The 20,353-nt window shown below is 47.9% G+C and overlaps 1 protein-coding gene across 1 annotated transcript in view; it reads left to right on the top strand.

The window, feature by feature from the left end:
- The window catches only part of DEF6 (DEF6 guanine nucleotide exchange factor), a 27,843-nt gene extending 23,493 nt beyond the window's left edge, over window positions 1-4,350 (top strand). Inside the window, exons 8-12 of the mRNA XM_027770203.1 lie at window positions 1-67; window positions 1,383-1,549; window positions 1,664-1,862; window positions 3,488-3,578; window positions 3,776-4,350. The exon at window positions 1-67 is cut by the window's left edge and continues 105 nt beyond it. Of these exons, the coding sequence (XP_027626004.1) occupies window positions 1-67; window positions 1,383-1,549; window positions 1,664-1,862; window positions 3,488-3,578; window positions 3,776-3,999 (748 nt within the window). The 3' untranslated portion in view covers window positions 4,000-4,350. The remainder of the gene's footprint in view (window positions 68-1,382; window positions 1,550-1,663; window positions 1,863-3,487; window positions 3,579-3,775) is intronic.
- Window positions 4,351-20,353: the final 16,003 nt, after the last annotated feature.

Here is a 20,353-nt window from a genome sequence, read left to right as displayed (position 1 = left end):
GCGGCGCCGCAGCCAGCACCGCGAGCTGCAGCAGACGCTCGAGGGCCAACTGCGCGAGGCGGAGCAGGTGCCGCCAGCCCTGGGATGAACCGCGGGAGGCTGTCGTGCTAGGCGTGGGAGCGACGGGAGGCGGGACCTGGGGCGCGGCTTGGGCAGGGGGCGGAGTTAGGAATATGGAACTTGGGACAGAGCTCGTGGGCTTGAAAGAGGCACAGGACCAGGCTTGTGCCCAGAGCAGAACATGTGGCTAAAGGAGTGTGAGGGGCCGGAACCTGGGAGAAGGATCAGCCGGGCTAGAGTTGAGTGACAGGTGTAGAGTAGGGCCCGAGACCTTAGCTGGGGAATGAGCAGGGGTGGAAGGAGCTGCTAAAGACCATGTTATTAGGGAGTGTGCAGTTTGGGCTAGATTCGAGATGTTTACAGTTCGGGGATGTCGGAGGCGAGGTAAACGGGACGCATGAAGAGGCAGACTGGCCGTGCAGAGGCGATTAGATTTAGGATTTGAGAGCTCTGGTTTGGAGTCGGGGACGTGTCGATGCAGGCCCAGCTCTGCCTCTTAGCCCTGTAATTTCCAGGCAAGTAACTTGGCCTCGCTGTGCTTTCCCTATCAGTAAAGTGTTGATGCTCCTGAAACTATGCTCCCAGAGGTACCTGCGAGGACTAAATGAGGAAACACCCTAACGCGTTCAGTAACTTAGTCGTTGTAATAATGGTAATTAGAGACACCTCCTTCCGAGCGCCAGCTTCAGTAACTATTGTTATTATGTTTATTATGGCTGCTTTCAGCAAGGTGACCGTAATGTATTTTAATATATTACTTAATTATAATATATTATTATATTCTTTATATATTTTACTATATAATGTTTTTAAAGGTTTTTGCCTTGGGGGTGCATGCACTCTCCAGAGAGAAACAGTGAGAGGGAAATGAGAAGTCACTCTTCAGGGGGGATGGCCATGCCACAACCCCTTCTCCAGTCTCTTCTTGGAATTTGGGGTGCTTACATACAACACATCCCTGGCGAGATTTTTAAGCCTCCAGGTCTGGGATTCGTACCGTGGTCAGCCATGTGGGAAGCAGAGAAGCCTTGACCACCATGCCACTTGTTGGCCCCTATTATATAATAGTTACTAAAACTGGTGCTGAGCAGGGACTATCTTGCTCCTTCCCCACGGTGTGTGTCTGTCCACTGATCGTTTTCTGATGGTCAGGCTCTCCGCAGGGGCTCAGATCAGGACACCCAGGCATGAAGGAATTCCCGACTCTCATCCCCACGTGACCTTACCTGCGGTGGCCTGGCAGAACCCTAGGAGAAGGGCAGCATGCATTCCTCCCTCCCAGCACCTGCCCTGACCTGACTTTGTGGCTTCCCACCCCGCAGGCCCGGGCCTCCATGCAGGCGGAGATGGAGCTGAAGAAAGAGGAGGCTGCCCGGCAGCGGCAGCGCATCCAGGAGCTGGAGGAAATGCAGAAGGGGTTGCAGGAAGCCCTGCAACTGGAGGTGAAAGCCCGGCGGGATGAGGAGTCCGTGCGCCTTGCCCAGACCAGGTAACCAGAGGGACCCCTTCTGGTCTTCTCTGCCCCGCCTCACCCCCAGCCTCCAGCTTACTGAGCACAGATGAGGTGCTTGGCACTAGAGGCAACACAGTGCACACCCTGCAGGCTGCTGGAGGAGGAGGAGGAGAAGCTGAAACAGTTGATGCAGCTGAAGGAGGAGCAGGAGCGCTACATCGAGCGCGCGCAGCAGGAGAAGCAGGAACTGCAGCAGGAGATGGCGCTGCAGAGCCGCTCGCTGCAGCAGGCCCAGCAGCAGCTGGAGGAGGTGCGGCAGAACCGGCAGAGGGCCGACGAGGATGTGGAGGTGAGGCCCGCCCCGCTGGCAGAGGACCTGGCGCGGGCTCTGGAGCTCGGCTGCCTTCCCTCAGACTGTGCACGCTCATCCGCTGGCTGTGTGACCTTGGGCCCACTGCCTAACCTCTCTGACTCAGTTTCTCTTCTGGGAAAGGGAACTGGTAACAGCATTGTTATGACGGTGAAACAGAACAGCACCTGATACTCAGTATGTGGGAAGTGCCGCAGAGGCAGTCCTTGCCATTTTCATTAACATGATTAACCTGCAAGCAGGTTTTCCTCCTACTTTTCCAAGTCCCTCTCCTGCTACCCTGTACTTGGCTCCACTTCTTAGAGCCTGAATCTCCACAAGAAGAATTCTTTTATATTTTAATTCTTTTTTTAAAAAAAAAGATTTTTGCTATAGGGCATGCATGCTGACTGGAGAGACAGAAAGGAAACGAGAGAGAACTGAGAAATCACCCCCAGGATGCAGGACCTCGCGTAATCCCTTCTCCTCCATTCTCCTCTCGGGATTTTGGGCACACACGCACACGCGCCCCTGGTGTGAGTTAAAAGTCGCCAGGTCCAGGACTCAAACTGAGGTCGGCCACGTGGGAGTCCGGCGCCTTAACCACTGTGCCACCTGCTGACCCCAATATTTTAATTCTTGATGTTTTATTTAACTTATTTATTTATTTATTTATTTTAGGGTTTTGACATAGGGCATATGCATTCACTGGAGAGAGGGAAAGTAAGAAACTGCCCCCAGAGGGATGGCCAAGCCACATCCCTTCTCCTCCATTCTCCTTTTGGGAGTTCAGGCCCACATGCACACATCCCAGTGTGATTTTCAAGCCACCGGGTTTGGGACTCAAACTGTGCTCGACTATGTGGGAATCCAGCACCTTACCTACCACACCACCTATTGGCCCAATGTTTTATTTGTATATTTTTAACATAATTATTTAATTTTATTTATTCATTCATTTGTTTTAATTTGACCAGAGACAGAGAGAGAGAGAGAGCAAGTGAGAAAGTAAACCGCTAGGTCCAGGACTTGAACCATGGTCAGACACATGGGAGTGTCCAGCGCCTTAACCACCATGCTACTTGCTGGTTCCCTGTTTTATTTGTATTAATAGCGATGATTTCATTTTGCTTCATTGACTTCCGTGGTCATTATAAAAAATAGTCAAGCGACACAGAAATATATAAAATGGAAAGAGAAGTTCCTCCATGACCCCCACGACCACTGCTAATGGCTCTGTAGCTGTGGAGCCGGGTTCCTGCGTCAGGCCCTGGAGAGGCGGGTAGGGCTGCCGGGGCCCCTGGGCAGTCATTAACCTCTTCTGACTTTGTTGTTAACTTCCACTCCAGAAGCTAAAGAAGATGATAGATCTGCTTAGTGCATCTTAGCTGCTCAGTAAATGGAAACTTACTGTGATCATTTTTGACCCTTTGGGGGTCTTGAGTCCCCTGACATTGGAGGCAAACTCTGTCCCTGTACGTAACACTTTATGAACTTTCCTGGGTTTATCTGGGGAAATGATTGGCAGCCTTGGTCGGATTCAAAGAGGTCTGGAACCTGGAAAGATCAAGACCCCCTGCCTGGATGGTGACTCTGACCCCCTCCCCACCGGTCCTGCCCTACAGGCTGCTCAGCGTAAGCTGCGCCAGGCCAGCACCAACGTGAAACACTGGAACGTTCAGATGAACCGCCTCATGCATCCCATCGAGCCTGGAGGTGAGCAGAGCTACATTCTGGAGCTTTCCCTGGGGCTGGGAGGGAGCGAGGAGGAGGCAGGGTGTACCTCCAGCTCTCTAGGGCCAGCAAAGGCAGGAACAGAGGTCAGGAGGGTCTCCTCTCCCCCAAGGGCTGAGGCAAGACCCCTCACCTCTCCCCTCCACACTACCTGCTTATGTGTCTGCCCTCTCTGCCAGATAAGCGGCCCGTCACCAGCAGCTCCTTCACAGGCTTCCAGGCCCCTCTGCTCGCCCGCCGGGACTCCTCCCTAAAGCGCCTGACCCGCTGGGGGTCCCAGGGCAACAGGACCCCCTCGCCCAACAGCAGTGAGCAGCACAAGTCCCTCAATGGTGGGGACGAGGCTCCTGTTCCGGCTTCCACCCCTCAGGAAGAGAAATTGGATCCAGCACCAGAAAATTAATCTCTCCTAGCGCCTGTTCTTCTCAACGTCGTGTCCACTGGGACCTGGCCACAGCTGGCCTGTGGGTCACACCGGCCCTGCTAAGAAAGGGAGCCGAGGTCCTGGTGCCAGAGGCCCAGGCCCTCCAACCATCAAACAGTCTGGGATGGAACCTCGTTCGTCTTTCACCTTAGCCCCAGACCGGGAGGCTGTCTGGGATGTTGACACTTGAGAACTTGGCCTTGTGCTTTAGCCCTGAGGACCCGAACGCCTGGGCTGGAAAAGAGAATGAGCAAGCGAGCTGGGGCCCAGCTGTCTCCAGGCTGCCAGCAAGCCACGGAGGCCGTTTCCAAATAAAAACTGCTCTCAGAATGCGTTGTTGGCTCAGGTCTGTCCAGCCGTCCTGGCGTTGTCTCCCATTCCCTCTTGGGTCCAGTTATAGGTTCCAGAGGCAGAGAAGTGTAGTGACATGGTTAGGAATATAGACTCCGGGGGGCCAGCAGGTGGCGTGTTGGTTAAAGGTGCTGGACTCCCACAGGGCCAACCGTTCAAGTCCTGGACCTGGTGGTTTGCTTTCTCACTTTTTCTCTCTCTCTGATGAAACTGGAAACTAATAATAATAATTAATAAAGTTAAAGAAAAGAATTCTTTAAAAAAGAAAAATAAATAAATAAAGGACTATAGGCTCCGGGGCGAGGCTGCCTGCGTTTTGAGTCTGGCTCTGCCACTTCCTGTCCTCACGGCTTTGTGCTTCAGCCTCCATGCTGGTAAATGGAGATGATAAACAGGACCGGGCGGGGACTAAGTGCTCGTCGCAGGGCCGACACCATCGGGATCAGCCAAAGGCGTTTATTGAGCACTTAGGCTACGGCTTGCGGTTTCCAAGGTTATGTCGCTCTCCTGACACCCTGGGAGCGGGGCAGCACCATTGCCGTTTCACAGCCCGACAAGCTGAAGCTCGGATTAGGTAACCTTGCTCACCGCCGCTCACACTTGCCTTCCTTCCCACATTCGCTGACTCACCGGCCTCGCTACCCCAGACAGAGATCTGTGAATCAAGGAAGGTTCACTTCCTCTCTCTCACCCTTCCCATCCAGCACCTCCATGCTCTCATGCCTGTTCCTCCTTTCCACCCCCATGGTGGCCGCCACGGCCGAAGCCTGGGCCTTGTCTACCTGGATATTGACCTTTGCCACCTTCTTCATCTCACGCGTCTAATCAACCACCAAGTCCAGTCCACTGGACTTTCTTGGTTACACTCATATTCATCCCCTAGGGCCAGTCTCACGTCCACTGCCTTATTCTGGTCCTCGTCACCTGCCAACTAGGTAAGAACAGTAACCAGCTCCTTGCTAACAACTCCCTCCCCATTGCTGCCTGGATAGGATTTCTTTTTTTTTTTTTTTTAATCATTTTATTTAACTTTATTTTATTTATCTATTTTAATTTGACCAGAGAGGACAGAGAGAGAAAGTGAGAAAGGAAGCCACCAGGTCCAGGGCTCAAACCACAGTCGGCCATGTGGGAGTGTCCAGCACCCTTAACCACCATGCCACCTGCCGGCTTCCCCCATAGGATATCTCAAATGCAGATTTGTCCTTGATTCATCCTAATTTCCAGTCCCTTGGTGACTAAAGGGTTTTTTTTCTTTTCTTTTTTTTTTTTTAGAGAGAGCTTTTTGTTATAGGGCGTGTGTACTCACCAGAGACAGAGACAGAAAATGAAAAATCACCCTCAGGAGGATGGCCATGCCGCAGTCCCTTCTCCTCCATTCTCTTCTCTGGATTTTGGGCATGCATGTGCATGTACCTGGTGTGAGTTTTATTTATTTTTAATTTTTTTAAAAGGATTTTTTTAAGATTTATTTTTTTATTTAATTTTATTTATTCATTCATTTATTTTAATTTGACCAGAGAGAGAGACAAAGAGAGAGAGAGAGAAAGTGAGAAAGCAAACTACCAGATCCAGGACTTGAACCGTAGTCAGCCGTGTAGGAGTGTCCAGCACCTTAACCACCACGCCACCTGCTGGTCCCCCTGGTGTGAGTTTTAAACACCGGGCCCAGGACTCGAATCACAGCTGACTACATAACTGTTTCTCCATGTGCCGGCCCCAGTATCCCAGAGCTTTGATGGCCGAGTTTACCTTCTCTGTGTGGCCTGTACTGGTCTGGTCCAGGAGGGCCTTCTGTGCCCCGCCTTCTCCGTTGACTGGCAGTTCCTTTTTTCTCCCTCTTCTCAGCCTCACATTGGCCATCCCTTTCATCTTGTAACAGCCTCCAAAACGAACTGCTTGAGTTCTTCGAGGACAGGACGTAGTTTCTTCACTATGTCCCCGGAGTCCACGGTGTTTCCTTCCAAGGCAAGCAGCAAACATTCGTTGAAGGAGTATGTGAAGGAATACATCCTGCAGCGAATGGGGTCACGCAGCTCAGAAGGGACTCAAGCCCATTCGTTCATTCAGTGTTCCCTGAGCGCTCATTGCACACCACGTCTTTATCGTATTAGTGCTAGGAGGGCAGGACAAAGCAGTCCCGGGGCCGGGAGCTGGTGCACTCTCCGAGTCTTCTGCAGGTACTCCAGACTCTGTTTAAGGAACTTCATGACAGTCCATCTGAAGTGTCATGATGCAAAGTTCGAGGATGGGAAGTGAAGGCCAAACTGTAAGTGCTGCAGGAATTCCGAGAAAAGGGAAGCTTTAGGTAGGAGCCGAGACTCAAGACTCAAGACTCGAACTTTTTTGTTTTTAATTGCCAGAGGGCACATGCACTTGCCAGAGAAAGACAGAAAGAGAGAGAGGAAAGGGAGAAAACATTTGCTAAAGGGGTGTGGTCATTCTGCAATCTCTTCCTCCATTTTCCAACCTGTGGATTTTGAACATGCACATAACATGTGCCTGGTGTGTTTTTCTTATTTTGGTAAAGATTTAATTGCATTTATTTATTTATTCGTTTATTTTTAAAGAATTATTTATTTAATTTTATTTATTCATTCATTTATTTAAAATTGACCAGAGAGGGAACCAGCAGTTAGCGTAATGGCTATGTCGCTGGACTCCCACATAGTCGACCGCGGTTCGCGTCCCAGACCCGGTGGCTTAAAACTCACGCCGGGCGCATGTGCGTGTGTGCCCAAGATCCTGAGAGGAGAATCGAGGAGAAGGGATTGCGGCATGACCATCCCCCCAGGGGGTGATTTCTCGCTTTCTGTCTCTATGTCTCTCTCTGTCTGTCTGGCGAACGCACGCGCCCTATAGTGAAAACCTCTCCAAATAAATAAATAAATAAAATTGACCAGAGAGAGAGAGAGAGGGAGAGTGAGAAAGCAAGCCACCAGGTCCAGGACTTGAACCGTATTTGGCCACATGGGAATGTCCAGCATCTTAACCACCATGCACCTGCTGCTGGTCCCATCATTTATTTATTTATTTGGAGAGGTTTTTGCTTTAGGGCGTGTGTGCTCGCCAAAAAGACAAAGAGAGACAGACAGACAGAAAGGGGTCCGAGACTCAAACCGTGGTCAACTACATGGGAGTCCAGTGACATAGCCATTACACTAACTGCTGGTCCCCCATCATTTATACATGCATTGACCACACACACACACACACACACACACACACACAAAGAGAGAGAGTGAGCAAGCAAGCTGCCAGATCCAGGATTTGAACCATGACATGCCATGTGAGAGTCCAGTGCCTTAACTACCATACCAACTGCTGACCCCCTGGTGTTTTTCAAGCCATCAAGTCTGAGATCTGAACTGTACAGTTGGTGTATGGGGTCTGGTTCCTTGAGATTTGAGTTTTTTTATCTTTAAACATTTTTTTGCTATAGGGCGTGTGCACTCACTGGAGAGACAGAGAGAGAGGACTAAAGTAAGAAAGCACCCCCAGGAGGGGGCCACGCCCCAATCCCTTCTCCTCCATTCTCCTCTTGGGATTTTGAGCATGCACACACACATGCTCGGTGTTTTTTAAGCCACCAGTTCAGGAGTCAAACTGTGTACTCAGCCATGTGGGATCCACCATGCCATCAACTGGTCCTGAGATTTTTTTTCTTTTTAAGAATGATTTTATTTAATTTTACTTATTTATTTTATTTTAATTTGACCAGAGCGAGACAGAGGAAGAGAGAGAGAGAAGGAAAGTAAGAAAGCAAGTGTCAGTTCTGGGATTCGAACTGTGGCCAGCATGTGGGAGTCCAGCGCCCTTAACCACCACGCCACCAGCTGGCCCCAGAGATTTTTTTATTTTGGAGAGGGTTTTTTAGGCTATAGGGCACATGCGCTCGCCAGAAAGACAGAGAGACAAAAAGCAAGAAATCACCCCCCAGGGGGAATGGCCACACCACAATCCCTTCTCCTCCATTCTCCTCTTGGGATCTTGGGCATGCATGCGCACACACCCGGCATGAGTTTTAAGCCACCGGGTCCGGGACTCGGACTGCGGTCGGCTACATGGGAGTTCAGCGACATAGCCATTACACTAACTGCTGGTCTCCCCACCTCAGAGATTTTTAATAGATATGATAAGAGAGGGGAACATGGGCGCATTTGTCAAAAGAAGCATGACACATTTATATGCACAAGAAGTTTGGATTCTGGATATCAGATGAGAGGACTGATGGTCTTCTAATGAGTAGGGTATCCCTAAGGTACAAGGGCTTTAAGAAAATCAATTTGGGGGGCCAGCAGGTGGCATGGTGGTTAAAGGCGCTGGAATCCCACATGGCTGATTGTGGTTCTAGTCCTGGACCTGGAACCTTGCTTTTCCATCCTCTCTCTGTCTCTATCCAGTCAAATTAAAAAATAACAACAATTGGAATTAAATAAATAAATAATTCTTTTTAAAGGAGTCAACTTGGGATCAGCTGGTGGCATGGAGGTTCAGGTGGTTGGATCTCACTGACTGCACAATTCAAGTCCCAGACCTGGCAGCTTGAAAAACTACGCTGGGCTTGTGCGCATGTGTACCCAAAATCCCAGGAGGAGAATGGGGAAGAGACTGTGGCGTGGCCATCCCTTCTGGAGGGTGATTTCTCACTGTCTCTCTCTCCAGTGGGTGCATACACCCTATAGCAATTTTTTTTTAATTAATTTGAAGATCCTCAACTTCTGAGTGTTCTCTTTACCAAAACTATTTTCTTCTTCTCAATTTCACCTTCCCTACTTTCAAAATGAACTGTCGGTGCTAAGAAAGTTGGGTAATGAATCCTTTTTATATTCAGAGGTTTCCCGTCTTTGTTTTTAAAACTGGAAGGACTTGGGGCCGGCAGGTGGTGTGGTGGTTAAGGGCACTGGACTTCCACCTGGCCAACCCTGGTTCAAGTCTGGGACCTGGTAGCTTGCTTTCTCACTTTCTCTTTCTCTCTCCCTCTCTGGTCAGATTAAAATGAAAGAAAGACAGAGAAAGAAAAAGAAAGTTCAATAAAATATTTTTTTAAAAACTCTAGAGAGACTTAATTGTGTGGTCAGCTGATATAAATCAATAGTTTTTATTTTTTTTAAAGCAATCTATCATTTTAAATCTTTCTTGGTCAGTAACTATATTCTTAAAGCAACCCCCCCCTTTTTTTTTTAGGTTTTTGCCCTAGGGCATGTGTGCTTGCTGCAGAGACATAGAGAGGGAAAATGAGAAATCACCCCCAAGGGGATGGTCATGCTGCAGTCCTTCTCTTCTATCCTCCTCCTGGGATTTTGGGGATGCACACACACACTTTTGGAATGATATTCAAGCCACTGGGTCTGGGTCTCGAACCACAGACACGTGGGAATCCAGCACCTTAATCACCACGCCATCTGCTGGCCCAGTAGAATTTTTAAAAGAATAGATTTCTATGTGATTGTGGTGAAAAATACTTCAGGGTTAGATGCCATCATCATATCAGAACTCTCACCTCCCAGCCATTGATCTGTGCGAACAAGGTTTCTTGGCTTGAGAAATGAAAAAGCAGGCGAGGCATGGTTCTACGTGTCTGTAATCCCAGCAGCTCAGTAGGCTGAGGTAGAAGGGTGTGGAGTTCAAAGTCAGCCTGGACAAAACTAGTGAGACTCTGTCTCTAAAAAAGAAAATTTAAAAAATAAAAGCAAAAACAGGACAGGAATTGATGCTGACCACAGTCCCACTCTAACATCAAGTAGTATTCAGTTATAAATTACTGAACAGGCGCCAGCAGGTGGCGTGGTGGTGAAGGGCGCTGGACTCCCACATGGCCCACTGTGGCTTGAGTCCCAGACCTGGCAACTTGCTTGCTTACTTTCCCTTGCTCTTGCTCTGCCCTTCTCTGGCCAAATTTTAAAAATAAATAAAGGGGCTGGTGGTGGTTAAAGATGCTGGACTCCCACATGACCAACCACGGTTCTAGTCTTGGACCTGGCAGCTTACTCTCTCACTCTCTCTCTCTGGTCAAAATTGAAAAATAATGATAATAAATAAATATTAAAAATAAATAAAGTTAAATTAAATAATAATTATTTTTAAAGAATTATTTTTTATTTAACTGTATTCATTGTCATTATCTTATATTTTATTTGTTTGAAGTAGACCAGAGACAATGAGAGAGAAGGAAAGTGAGAAAGCAAGCTGCCAGGTCCAGGACTCGAACCACAGTCAGTCATGTGGGTGTCCAGCTGCCTTAACCACCATGCCACCTGCCGGCCCCCTAAAATAATTATTTTTAAAAAATAAATACATACGGACCAGCAGATGGCATAATGGATATGTCACTGGATTCCCATGTAGTCAACCACAGTTCGAAATCTGGACCTGGAAGCTTAAACTCACACCGGGCATGTGAGCACGTGTGCGTGGGTGCCCAAGATCCCGAGAGGAGAATGGAGGAGAAGGGATTGCGGCATGGCCATCCCCCCACCCGGGGGTGATTTCTCACCTTCTGTCTCTCTGTCTTTCTGGCAAGTGCACATGCCCTATAGCAAAAACCTCTCCAAAAAAGGGAAGAAAAATGAATACATGAACTAACAAGAGAAAAAGATAGCCATTTCATTAAGAGATACATTTATAATGCATTTTTGTATTTATGTTTAATATTTCTAAAAATTATAATATTTATACCATTTTGAGCAGCTGGGTGTTTTGTTGTTGTTGTTTTTTAGAAAAATTTTTGCTATAGGGTGTGTGAGCTTGCCAGAGAGAAAGAGACAGAAAGACAGAAAGCGAAAGTGAGAAATCACCTCTGGGGGGGGATGGCTATGCCACAATCCCTTCTCCATTCCCCTCTTGGGATCTTGGGCATGAACACACATGCACCTGGTGTGAGGTTTTTGTTTTTGTTTTTGTTTTTTGTTTTTAAGAATTATTCATTTAATTTTATTTATTATTATTATTTTCTAATTTGACCAGAGAGACACACAGCAAGAGAAAGGGAAAATGAGAGAGTAAGCCACCAAATCTGGGACTCAAACCATGGTCAGCCATATGGGAGTCCAGTGTCTTCACCACACACTATTTGCCAGCCCACTGGTGTCAGTTTTAAGCCACCAGGTCCAGGACTTGAACCGCAGTTATCTACGTGGGAGTCCAGCTATGTTACCATTACACCTTAGGCTGGTCCCTCAACTGGTGTTATTAATGTTTATAATGACGATCCAAACTAGAAGAAAATTCCTCAGTTTTCCAGTTACATGAAACACATACATGTTTTGTTTATAGAGATGTATGATATGGTAATCAATAGATTTTCTTTCTTTCTTTCTTTCTTTCTTTCTTTCTTTCTTTCTTTCTTTCTTTCTTTCTTTCTTTCTTTCTTTCTTTCTTTCTTTCTTTTTTAGAGGTTTTTGCTACAGGGTGCTTACACTTGCCAGAAAGACAGAGAGAGACAGAGAGACAGAAAGCGAGAAATCAGCGCCCAGGGGGGATGGCCACGCCGCAATCCCTTCTCCTCCGTTCTCCTCTTGGGCATGCACGCACACGCGCCTGTGGTGACGTTAAGCCCCTGGGTCCAGGACTCGAACCGCAGTCGACTACATGGGAGTTCAGTGACATAGCCAGTACGCTAACTGCTGGTTCCAATTAATAGACTTTCAAACATTAAAATATGTTGTATTAGCATTCAATTTTTGTAGGGGAAAGTGGAATAAAGATATGAATATAAGGACAAAAAGGGTCAATGTAAAATTTCTGATTGCTGGGACCAGCAGATGGCATTGTGGTTACGTCACTGGACTCCCATGGTTTGAGTCTTGAACCTGGCTGCTTAAAACTCATGCCAGGCACATGAACATGGATGCCCAAAATTCTGAGAAGAGAATGAAGAAGAAGGAATTGTGGCGTGGCTATTCCCCTGGGGGTTAATTTTTTGCTTTCTGTCTCTCTGGCGAATGCACACGCCCTATAGCAAAAATCTCTTTAAAAAAAAATAGTGATTGCTAAAGAAGAATTTACTGGGCCTGTCCCTCAGCGCAATGGCTGAGCTCTGTGTATAGAGGGCCAAATCCACATAGTCAACTGCACTTTTCAATTTCATTTAATTTTTTATTTTTTAGAGAGAGCGATTTTTTGCTATAGGGTGCTTGTGCTCGCCAGAGAGACAGACAAAGCCAGAAATCACCTCCGGGGGGATGGCCACACCGCAATGTCTTCTCCTCCATTCTCTTCTCAGGATCTCGGGTACACATGCACACAGGCCTGGTGTGAGTTTTAGGCTGCTGGGTCCGGGACTTGAATCACAGTTGACTATGTGGGAGTCCAGTAACATAACCACTATGCCATCTGCTGGTCTCATCAATTGGACTTTTAACCCCAGCCCTGGCAGCTTGAACACTCCAGGAGTGTGTGCCTGTGTTTCCATTCTCTTCTCAGGATCTCGGGTACACATGCACACAGGCCTGGTGTGAGTTTTAGGCTGCTGGGTCCGGGACTTGAATCACAGTTGACTATGTGGGAGTCCAGTAACATAACCACTATGCCATCTGCTGGTCTCATCAATTGGACTTTTAACCCCAGCCCTGGCAGCTTGAACACTCCAGGAGTGTGTGCCTGTGTTCCAAATCCTGACAGGATGGCGAAATGGAAGAAAAAGGGTGTGGCGGGGGCAGCAGTTGGTGTAATGGCTGGGTCGCTGGACTCTCATGTAGTCGACCGTGGTTCGAGTCCCGGACCTGGTGGCTTAAACTCACGCAGGACACATGTGTGCGTGCTCAAGATGCCGAGAGAAGAATGGAGGAGAAGGGATTGCGGTGTGGCCATCTGGGGGGTGATTTCTCTGTCTCTCTGTCTCTCTCTGTCTGTCTGGTGAGCGCACGTGCCCTATAGCAAAAACCTCTCAAAAAAAAAAAAAAAAATGTGGCATAACCAGGCTCCATTGTGGGGGGACGGCGCTTTCTCTCTCTTTCCCCTCTTCCTTAATGGTGAGTGCACATGCCCTCCCGCAAAAATAAAAAAAAAAAAAGGAAAAAACCCAAAGAGTTTTGATTTTTAAGAATTATTTATTTAATTTAATTAATTTATTTATTTATCTTCATTTGACCAGAGAGGGACAGAGTGAGCGAGGGAGAGGGAAAGTGAGAAAGCGAGCCCCCAGATTTGGGACTTGAACCACAGTCGGTCATGTGGCAGTCCAGTGCTTTTAACCACTATGCCATCTGTTGGCCCCTATAGTGGTTTTATTTTTCAATGTCATATTTATAAAATACTAGAAAATATAGGGTCAGCCTGGTCGTTGAGGCAGCTGGATCCCATATGGTCAGCCTTACAGTTTGAGTATTGGACCCAGTGGCTTGAAAACACACCAGGTGTGTGTGTGTGCATGGATCCTCAAAATCCCCATAGGATGGAGCAGTGGAGGGGAAATGGCAGCATGGCTATGCCCCGGGAGGCGAGTTCTTGGTTTCCTTCTTTCTTTCTGTCTCTTTTCTGTGTCCCACATGTGACCTCGGGCAAGCTGAAGAAACAAACAACAGAAAAAAAGGAAAAAAAAAAAATCCATCTTCTGTAACTACTAAGTTTTAAACTAATAATGAAAAATATTAGTTATCACCTAAAAAAGGTGTATGCATCTGCATAGCTCTTATATAGTCTTTCTTCTTCTTCCTTTTTCTTTTTTTTTAAATTATTTTATTTAACTTTATTTATTATTATTATTTTCACATGAGTTTTGCCAGAGAAAGACTGAGAGAGAAAAAGAGAGAGAAAGGAAGCCGCCAGGTCCGGGACTCGAACTATGGTCAGCCATGTGGGAATTCCAGCACACCACTTGCTGGTCCCCTTTTCTCTTTTTTATTTTTTTTTAAATAATTATTTAACTTTATTTATTTATTTACTTATTTACTTATTTTCATTTGACCAGGGAAGGACAGAGAGAGAGTGAGGGGGAAGGAAGAAAGCAAGCCGCCAGGTCAGGGACTCAGACTGCAGTCGGCCGTGTGGGAGTCCAGTGCCCTTAACCACCACGCCACCTGTCAGCCCCTGTTCTTCCATTGTTGTTGTTTTGTGTTTTAAATGAAGGGAGGGAAGGAGAGAGGCATTGTTGACAGGATCTTGCCATTGATCCTCTGCCCCAGCCTCCCAGTTAGCCAGGACCGCAGGCTACAGAGCTCAGGCTGTGGAAGGTGGTCTGGGACCCCCTAGGCCTCCCATGTGACCCCAGCCCTGCACAGAGACATCCTACCCCTGTACCACCATAGCGGGGCCTCTTACACATTCTTTTAGAGGGCAAAAAACGGAGACGACTTCTATGGTGGAAAAGCCATGACTAGAAAGGCAGAGTGAGGCCTGATTATAGAGATTCTTGGAAGCCTGGCAGAATTTAGACTTAAGATGGCAAGCCAACCCCTCAGTTTCCTCACTAGTAAATGGGGTCCAGTCCAGGCTCTCGGATGTTCCATGGTGGGACGTTTGCAGGCCCTGACAGCTGACGTGTGATGCAGTGAAAGGAAGAGCACCCCGATGCCTGGCTGTGACCCACACTGGGACTGCAAAGGAAAGCTGGGCACCGGAGAAGGTACTTTCTAGCGGTTTAATTCCAGGGTTAGACAATAACTCCCCTAGGCCAGTAGGTGGCATGGAAGTTAAGGCACTGGGTCCCACGTGGACCCACTGCGCGGTTCACATCTCAGATCTGGTAGCTTGAAAATCATGCCAGATGCGTGTGTGTGTGGGTGCCCAAACTCCTGAGAGGGGAATAGAGGAGAAGAGACTGTGAGGTGGCATCCCCCCTGGGGGGTGACTTCTCACTTTCCCTCTCTCTCTCTGGTGAGCACACACGCCCTATAGCAAAAACAACCACCACCAACAAAAATAAAAGAACGCTTCTGTTCTTTCCAACATCCTGGACAAAGGAAAGTGTGTCCTGGCCCCGATGCCCTCAGAAACACCCACAGAGCTGGGAGCTACTTGAAAAACCACAGCCGTGGCGATCCCAGCTCATCTCTCTGTGGCTTGTGAGTGAGGAGGGGTGGGAGGTGAGGCTGGAGAGCAAGGGCAAGCATCTTAGAAACTGTTACTCAGAGACCAGCAGTTGGTCTAATGGCTGTGGGGCTGGGTTCCCATGTGGTCAACTGCTGTTCGAGTCCCGGACCCGGTGGCTTAAACTAACACCGGGCACGTGTGTGTGCGTACTCAAGATCCTGAGAGGAGAATGGAGGAGAAGGGATTGCAGCACGGCCATGCCCATGCCCCCTGGGGGGGTGATTTCTCACTTTCTGTCTCTCTCTTTTTGGCCTCTTTTTTCCACCCCCCCCCCCCCACTAAAAAAAAGAAACTGTTACCCGGAGTTTAACCCGGACAAGACATACCTACAGAAGGGATGCTGGTCTGCTGCAGTGAGGAGGAGGAGGGGAGAGGGGGTGACCAGAGCAATTGATTTCAGGCCCTAAAGAGGCCCCCTGCTGGCGGAGGCTGGAATGGCTGCGGAGAAGATGGGACGGTAATTGAGAGCATTCAGCCCTCCACTCTGCATGGTAAGGAACTTGATTACACGGTAATCGGGGAAATTGGGCGTCGGAGCCGGTTTTGGTAGCCAAGACCCCTGCCTAGTCTGGAAAGGGCTGTAGAGGCTTGGCAGGGACCAACGTTTCCCACTCCAAGGGGTCCCTGAGGGAAAATCTAGTCAAAATGAAAATCCAGGGAAGCTGTTTTATTCTGGGTTGCTCTAGCAGAAATCGACCGATGTAAGAAGAAAAGGAATTTATTAGCAGGATATATATAGCTCCTTAAACGACTGGAAGGGGAGTGAGCCAGCGTGAAGGCCGAGTGGTCAGGAACAGAACCTGAAATCAGACCACGCAGCGCTTCTTGTGAGGACAGGCCGGCTGCCTCCTCTGGGTTTAGCTGCGGCACCTTCCGTGGCCAGCATCACCAAACGCTGGGGGGCGCTCTTACAGCCGCTGCCACGGCACGAGCTGCTGCCGCCACCTGCCTGAGTGCGTGATGGGCGCTCGCTGCTTCACCTTCCCAGCTTTCAATCTGATATTTGCACCAAAATCAATCGGTACTCGGCCAGCCCCATGGCCTAGTGGTTAAGAGAGCCAGATCCCACCTGGCAGACAACAGTTCAAATCCTGGCCCCGGTGCTTGAAAACCGCACCAGGCACATGCGCCCCAAATCCCAGCAAGATGGAGAGAAGAGATTGTGGCATAACCATGCTCCATTAGGGAGTGCCTTTTCTCTCTCCCTCTGGTGAATAATCTCTGGCAATTAAAAAACAAAATAGGGGGGAGCAGCAGATGGCATAGTGGTTAAGGTACTGGATTACCATATGGCTGACTGCAGTTCAAGTCCCAGACCCAGCGGCTTGAAACTCATGCTGCTGCTGGGCGCATGTGCATGCATGCCCAAAATCCCAAGGGGAGAATGAAAGGGAAGGTATCGTGGCGTGGCCTACCTCCTCTGGGGAGTGATTGCTCAGACATAAATCCATGGATCTTAATTCAGACAGGGTTAACAGTGTATATGAGGAAGCAGAATGGGTTTTCAAGACCTGGAATTCATCAGAAGTAGTGCTGGGACCAGCAGATGGCATAATGGTTACATCACTGAACTTCCACGTAGCTGACCATGGTTTGAGTCCCAGATCTGGCACGTGTGCGTGTGTGCCCAAGAACCTGAGAGGAGAATGGAGGAGAAGGGATTGCAGTGTGGCCATCCCCCTGGGGGGTGATTTGTTGCTTTGTGTTTCTCTGTCCCTCTCTGTCTCCCTGGCAAGTGCATGTGACCTACAGCAATAACCTTTCAAAATAAAATAAATAAACCTGTACTGTAATTCCATTTTCCAAGAACTTTTTTTGAAGAATTATTTTGACTTTATTATTTTTATTTATTTATTTATATTTGACCAGAGAAGGACAGAGTGAGAGAGAGAAACAGAGAGGGGGAAAGTGAGAAAATAAGTCACCAGGTCCAGGACTCCAACTGTGGTCAGCCATGTGGGAGTCCACCACACCACCTGCCAGCCCCTTCGTAAACTTTTTGAAGTCCCTGCAATTGTTTTGTTTTAAAAAAAGGTTTTTTTGGAGAGGTTTTCACGATAGGGTGTGTGTGCTCGCCAGACAGACAGAAAAAGACAGAGAGACAGAAAGCGAGAAATCCACCCCCCGGGGGGACACCGCAATCCCTTCTCCTCCATTCTCCTCTTAGGATCTTGGGCATGCGCGCACACGCACCCGGCGTGAGTTTAAGTCACTGGGTCTGGGACTCGAACTGCAGTTGACTACATGGGAGTTTAGCGACATAGTCATTACGCTAACTGCTGGTCCCTTGATTAAAATTTTAAAAAAATTAATCACATGCGTGTGAGAGAGAGTGAGAAAGCACTCCCCATTGGGATGATCATGCCGCAAGTCCTTCATTTCTCCTTTCAGGATCTTTGGGCAAACACACACACACACACACACACACACACACACACACCTGGCATGTTTTACAAATGGGGTCCAGGACTCAAAACTGTGTGGTCAAGCTATGTGAGATCCAGCCACCTTAACATCCATGCCACTGGCTGGTCTCTTATATGAAATGTTATACATTTTCTGGGGAGTAAAGTTTATTTATTTATTCCATGAGAGGGAGAAAGAGAAAGACAGACGGACATCCCCCACAGGTCTCGCAGCGCAGTTCACGCCCAGCCTCGGTCTCAGTCGTGTGTATGTGCATCCGGGCGGCACACGTGGTCCCAGGACATGAACTGGGGGGGCCGTCTCATGTGGGTCCAGCAACTCGCAGCACTCCATTGGCTGACCCCTACATTTTCTATATTTTTTAATATAAAAATGGAATGAAATAAAAAATGTAAAACCGTAACAGTGCTCCCAGAATTTCTCTTAGGGAAGGAATTGTCTTTATTGGGGAAGTATGCATGGCGGGTTAGAAAGTGAGATCCTCAGGGCGTGAGTGCTGGCAGGCCCCCAAGCAATGATGAGATATACTGAAGGTGTCTCTTTCTGCCTGGAAGGCCAGAGGAGTTTTTGTTTCCTCCAGAGAGGGTGGGACAGAGAAGAGAGTGGTGGGGCCGAGGAGGAGAGGAGGAGAGTTGAAGATCTGGGAGAAGGCCTCAAAGGTCAACCCTAACCTAAAGGGTTGAGGACCAGTTAGAAAATCTCAGTGTATGAAACCAGCAGATGGTGTAATGGTTACATCACTGGACTCCCATGTAGTGAACCACGGTTCAAGTCCCGGACCTGGTGGCTTAAAACTCATGCCAGGTGTGTGCATGTGCGTGCCCAAAATCCCAAGAGGAGAATGGAGGAGAAGGGATTGCGGCATGGCCATCTTGCGCCCAGCATGAGCTTCAAGTTGCCAGGTCTGGAACTTGAACCGTGATCAGCCATACGGGAGTCCAGCTCCTTAACACTGAGCCACCTGCTTGTCCCAACCCTCATTAGAGTCCTAAAAGGATTGGTAACCAACAGAAATTTAAGATCCTCTTTTTTGAGGACATTGATGGAAATGTGAACGAAAGAATCAAGACTTAGCAGAAACAATAGCACCTAAATAATCAGTCAGAAATACCTGAGGGGTGATTTTTCTCTTTCTGTCTCTCTGTCTCTGTCTCTCTGGTGAGTGCACACACCCTATAGCAAAAAATCTCTAAGAAAAAAAGAAAACTTCAGTGTATGTGTGTGTGTGGGGGGGGAGGGGTGCTAAGGACTTTAGAGAAGTGTGTCTGATCGCTGAGTCTAAACTGTTTGCAATATATCCTGTGACCCTGCCCCAGGCCAGAGAATCCTGTTCTGTACTCTTAAATGTTTCCGTGGGAAGAAGACACGTGGGCAGTCCTCGGAAAGGGCTGAGATTCGTGTCCAGATTTCTGAACTGTGGAACAGTAACTGCCTGGTGAAAACAGAAGCCCAGAGGCAGAGATATTTGGGAGAATTTAGGCCCTCCAAAATTTGCAGAAATTTTAGTTCCGGAGGGCTTTTTATACTCCAATCCCAAAGGGCAAGGAGGCTGTCATCTAAATGACATAACTAATGTATATTTGTTTCAAAAGTAAGAAAAAACGTCACTTGTGGTTTCTAGCTGAGGATATGCTCAAATCTTTTTTTTTTTTTAATAATTGTCTTATTTTAATTTTATTTATTCGTCCATTTATTTTAATTTGACCAGAGAGGAACAGAGAGATTTGACGAGATAGGAACAGAGAGAGAGAGAAAGGGAAAGTGAGAAAGCAAGCTGCCAGGTCTGAGACTTGAACCATGGTCGACCATGTGGGAGTCCAGCGCCCTTAACCAGCATGACACTTGCTGGCCCCTAAATAATCTTTTTTTTTTAAATTATTTTTTAGGGGGCTGGCAAGGGGCGTGGTGGTGAAGGGCGCTAGACTCCCACATGGTTTATCACAGTTTATGAGTCCTGAACCTGGCAGCTTGCTTTCTCACTTTCCCTCTTCTCTCTCTCTGTCTCTTTCTGGTCAAATTGAAAATGATAATGATGAATAAAGTTAATAAAATATATTTTAAAAATTATTTTTAGAGAGGGTTTTGCTATAGGGTGTGTGTAGTTGCCAAAGAGACAGAGAGACAGAAAGCAAGACATCACTCCCAGGGGGTATGGCCATGCTGAAATCCCTTCTCCATTCTCCTCTCGGGATCTTGGGCATGCATACACACATGCCCAGCGTGAGTTTTAAGCCATGGGGTCTGGGACTTGAACAGCAGACTACATGGAAGTCCAGTGACATAACCATTACGCCATCTGCTGGTCCCAATCTTTTTTTTAAAAGAATTATTTTAGGGACCTGCAGTTGGTGTAATGGCTATGTCACTGGACTCCCATGTAGTCAACTGTGGTTTGAGTCCTGGACCCAGAAGCTTAAACTCACACCGGCTGCATGTACATGTGTGCCCAAGATCCTGAGAGGAGAATGGAAAAGGAGGGATTGCAGTGTGGCCATCCCCCCTGGGGGATGATTTCTCACTTTCT

This window comes from Tupaia chinensis, unplaced genomic scaffold (assembly GCF_000334495.1).
Source record: "Tupaia chinensis unplaced genomic scaffold, TupChi_1.0 Scaffold000116_1, whole genome shotgun sequence".
In the NCBI taxonomy this organism is placed as follows: domain Eukaryota; kingdom Metazoa; phylum Chordata; class Mammalia; order Scandentia; family Tupaiidae; genus Tupaia; species Tupaia belangeri.
This window is presented reverse-complemented; position numbering and strand designations above follow the sequence as displayed.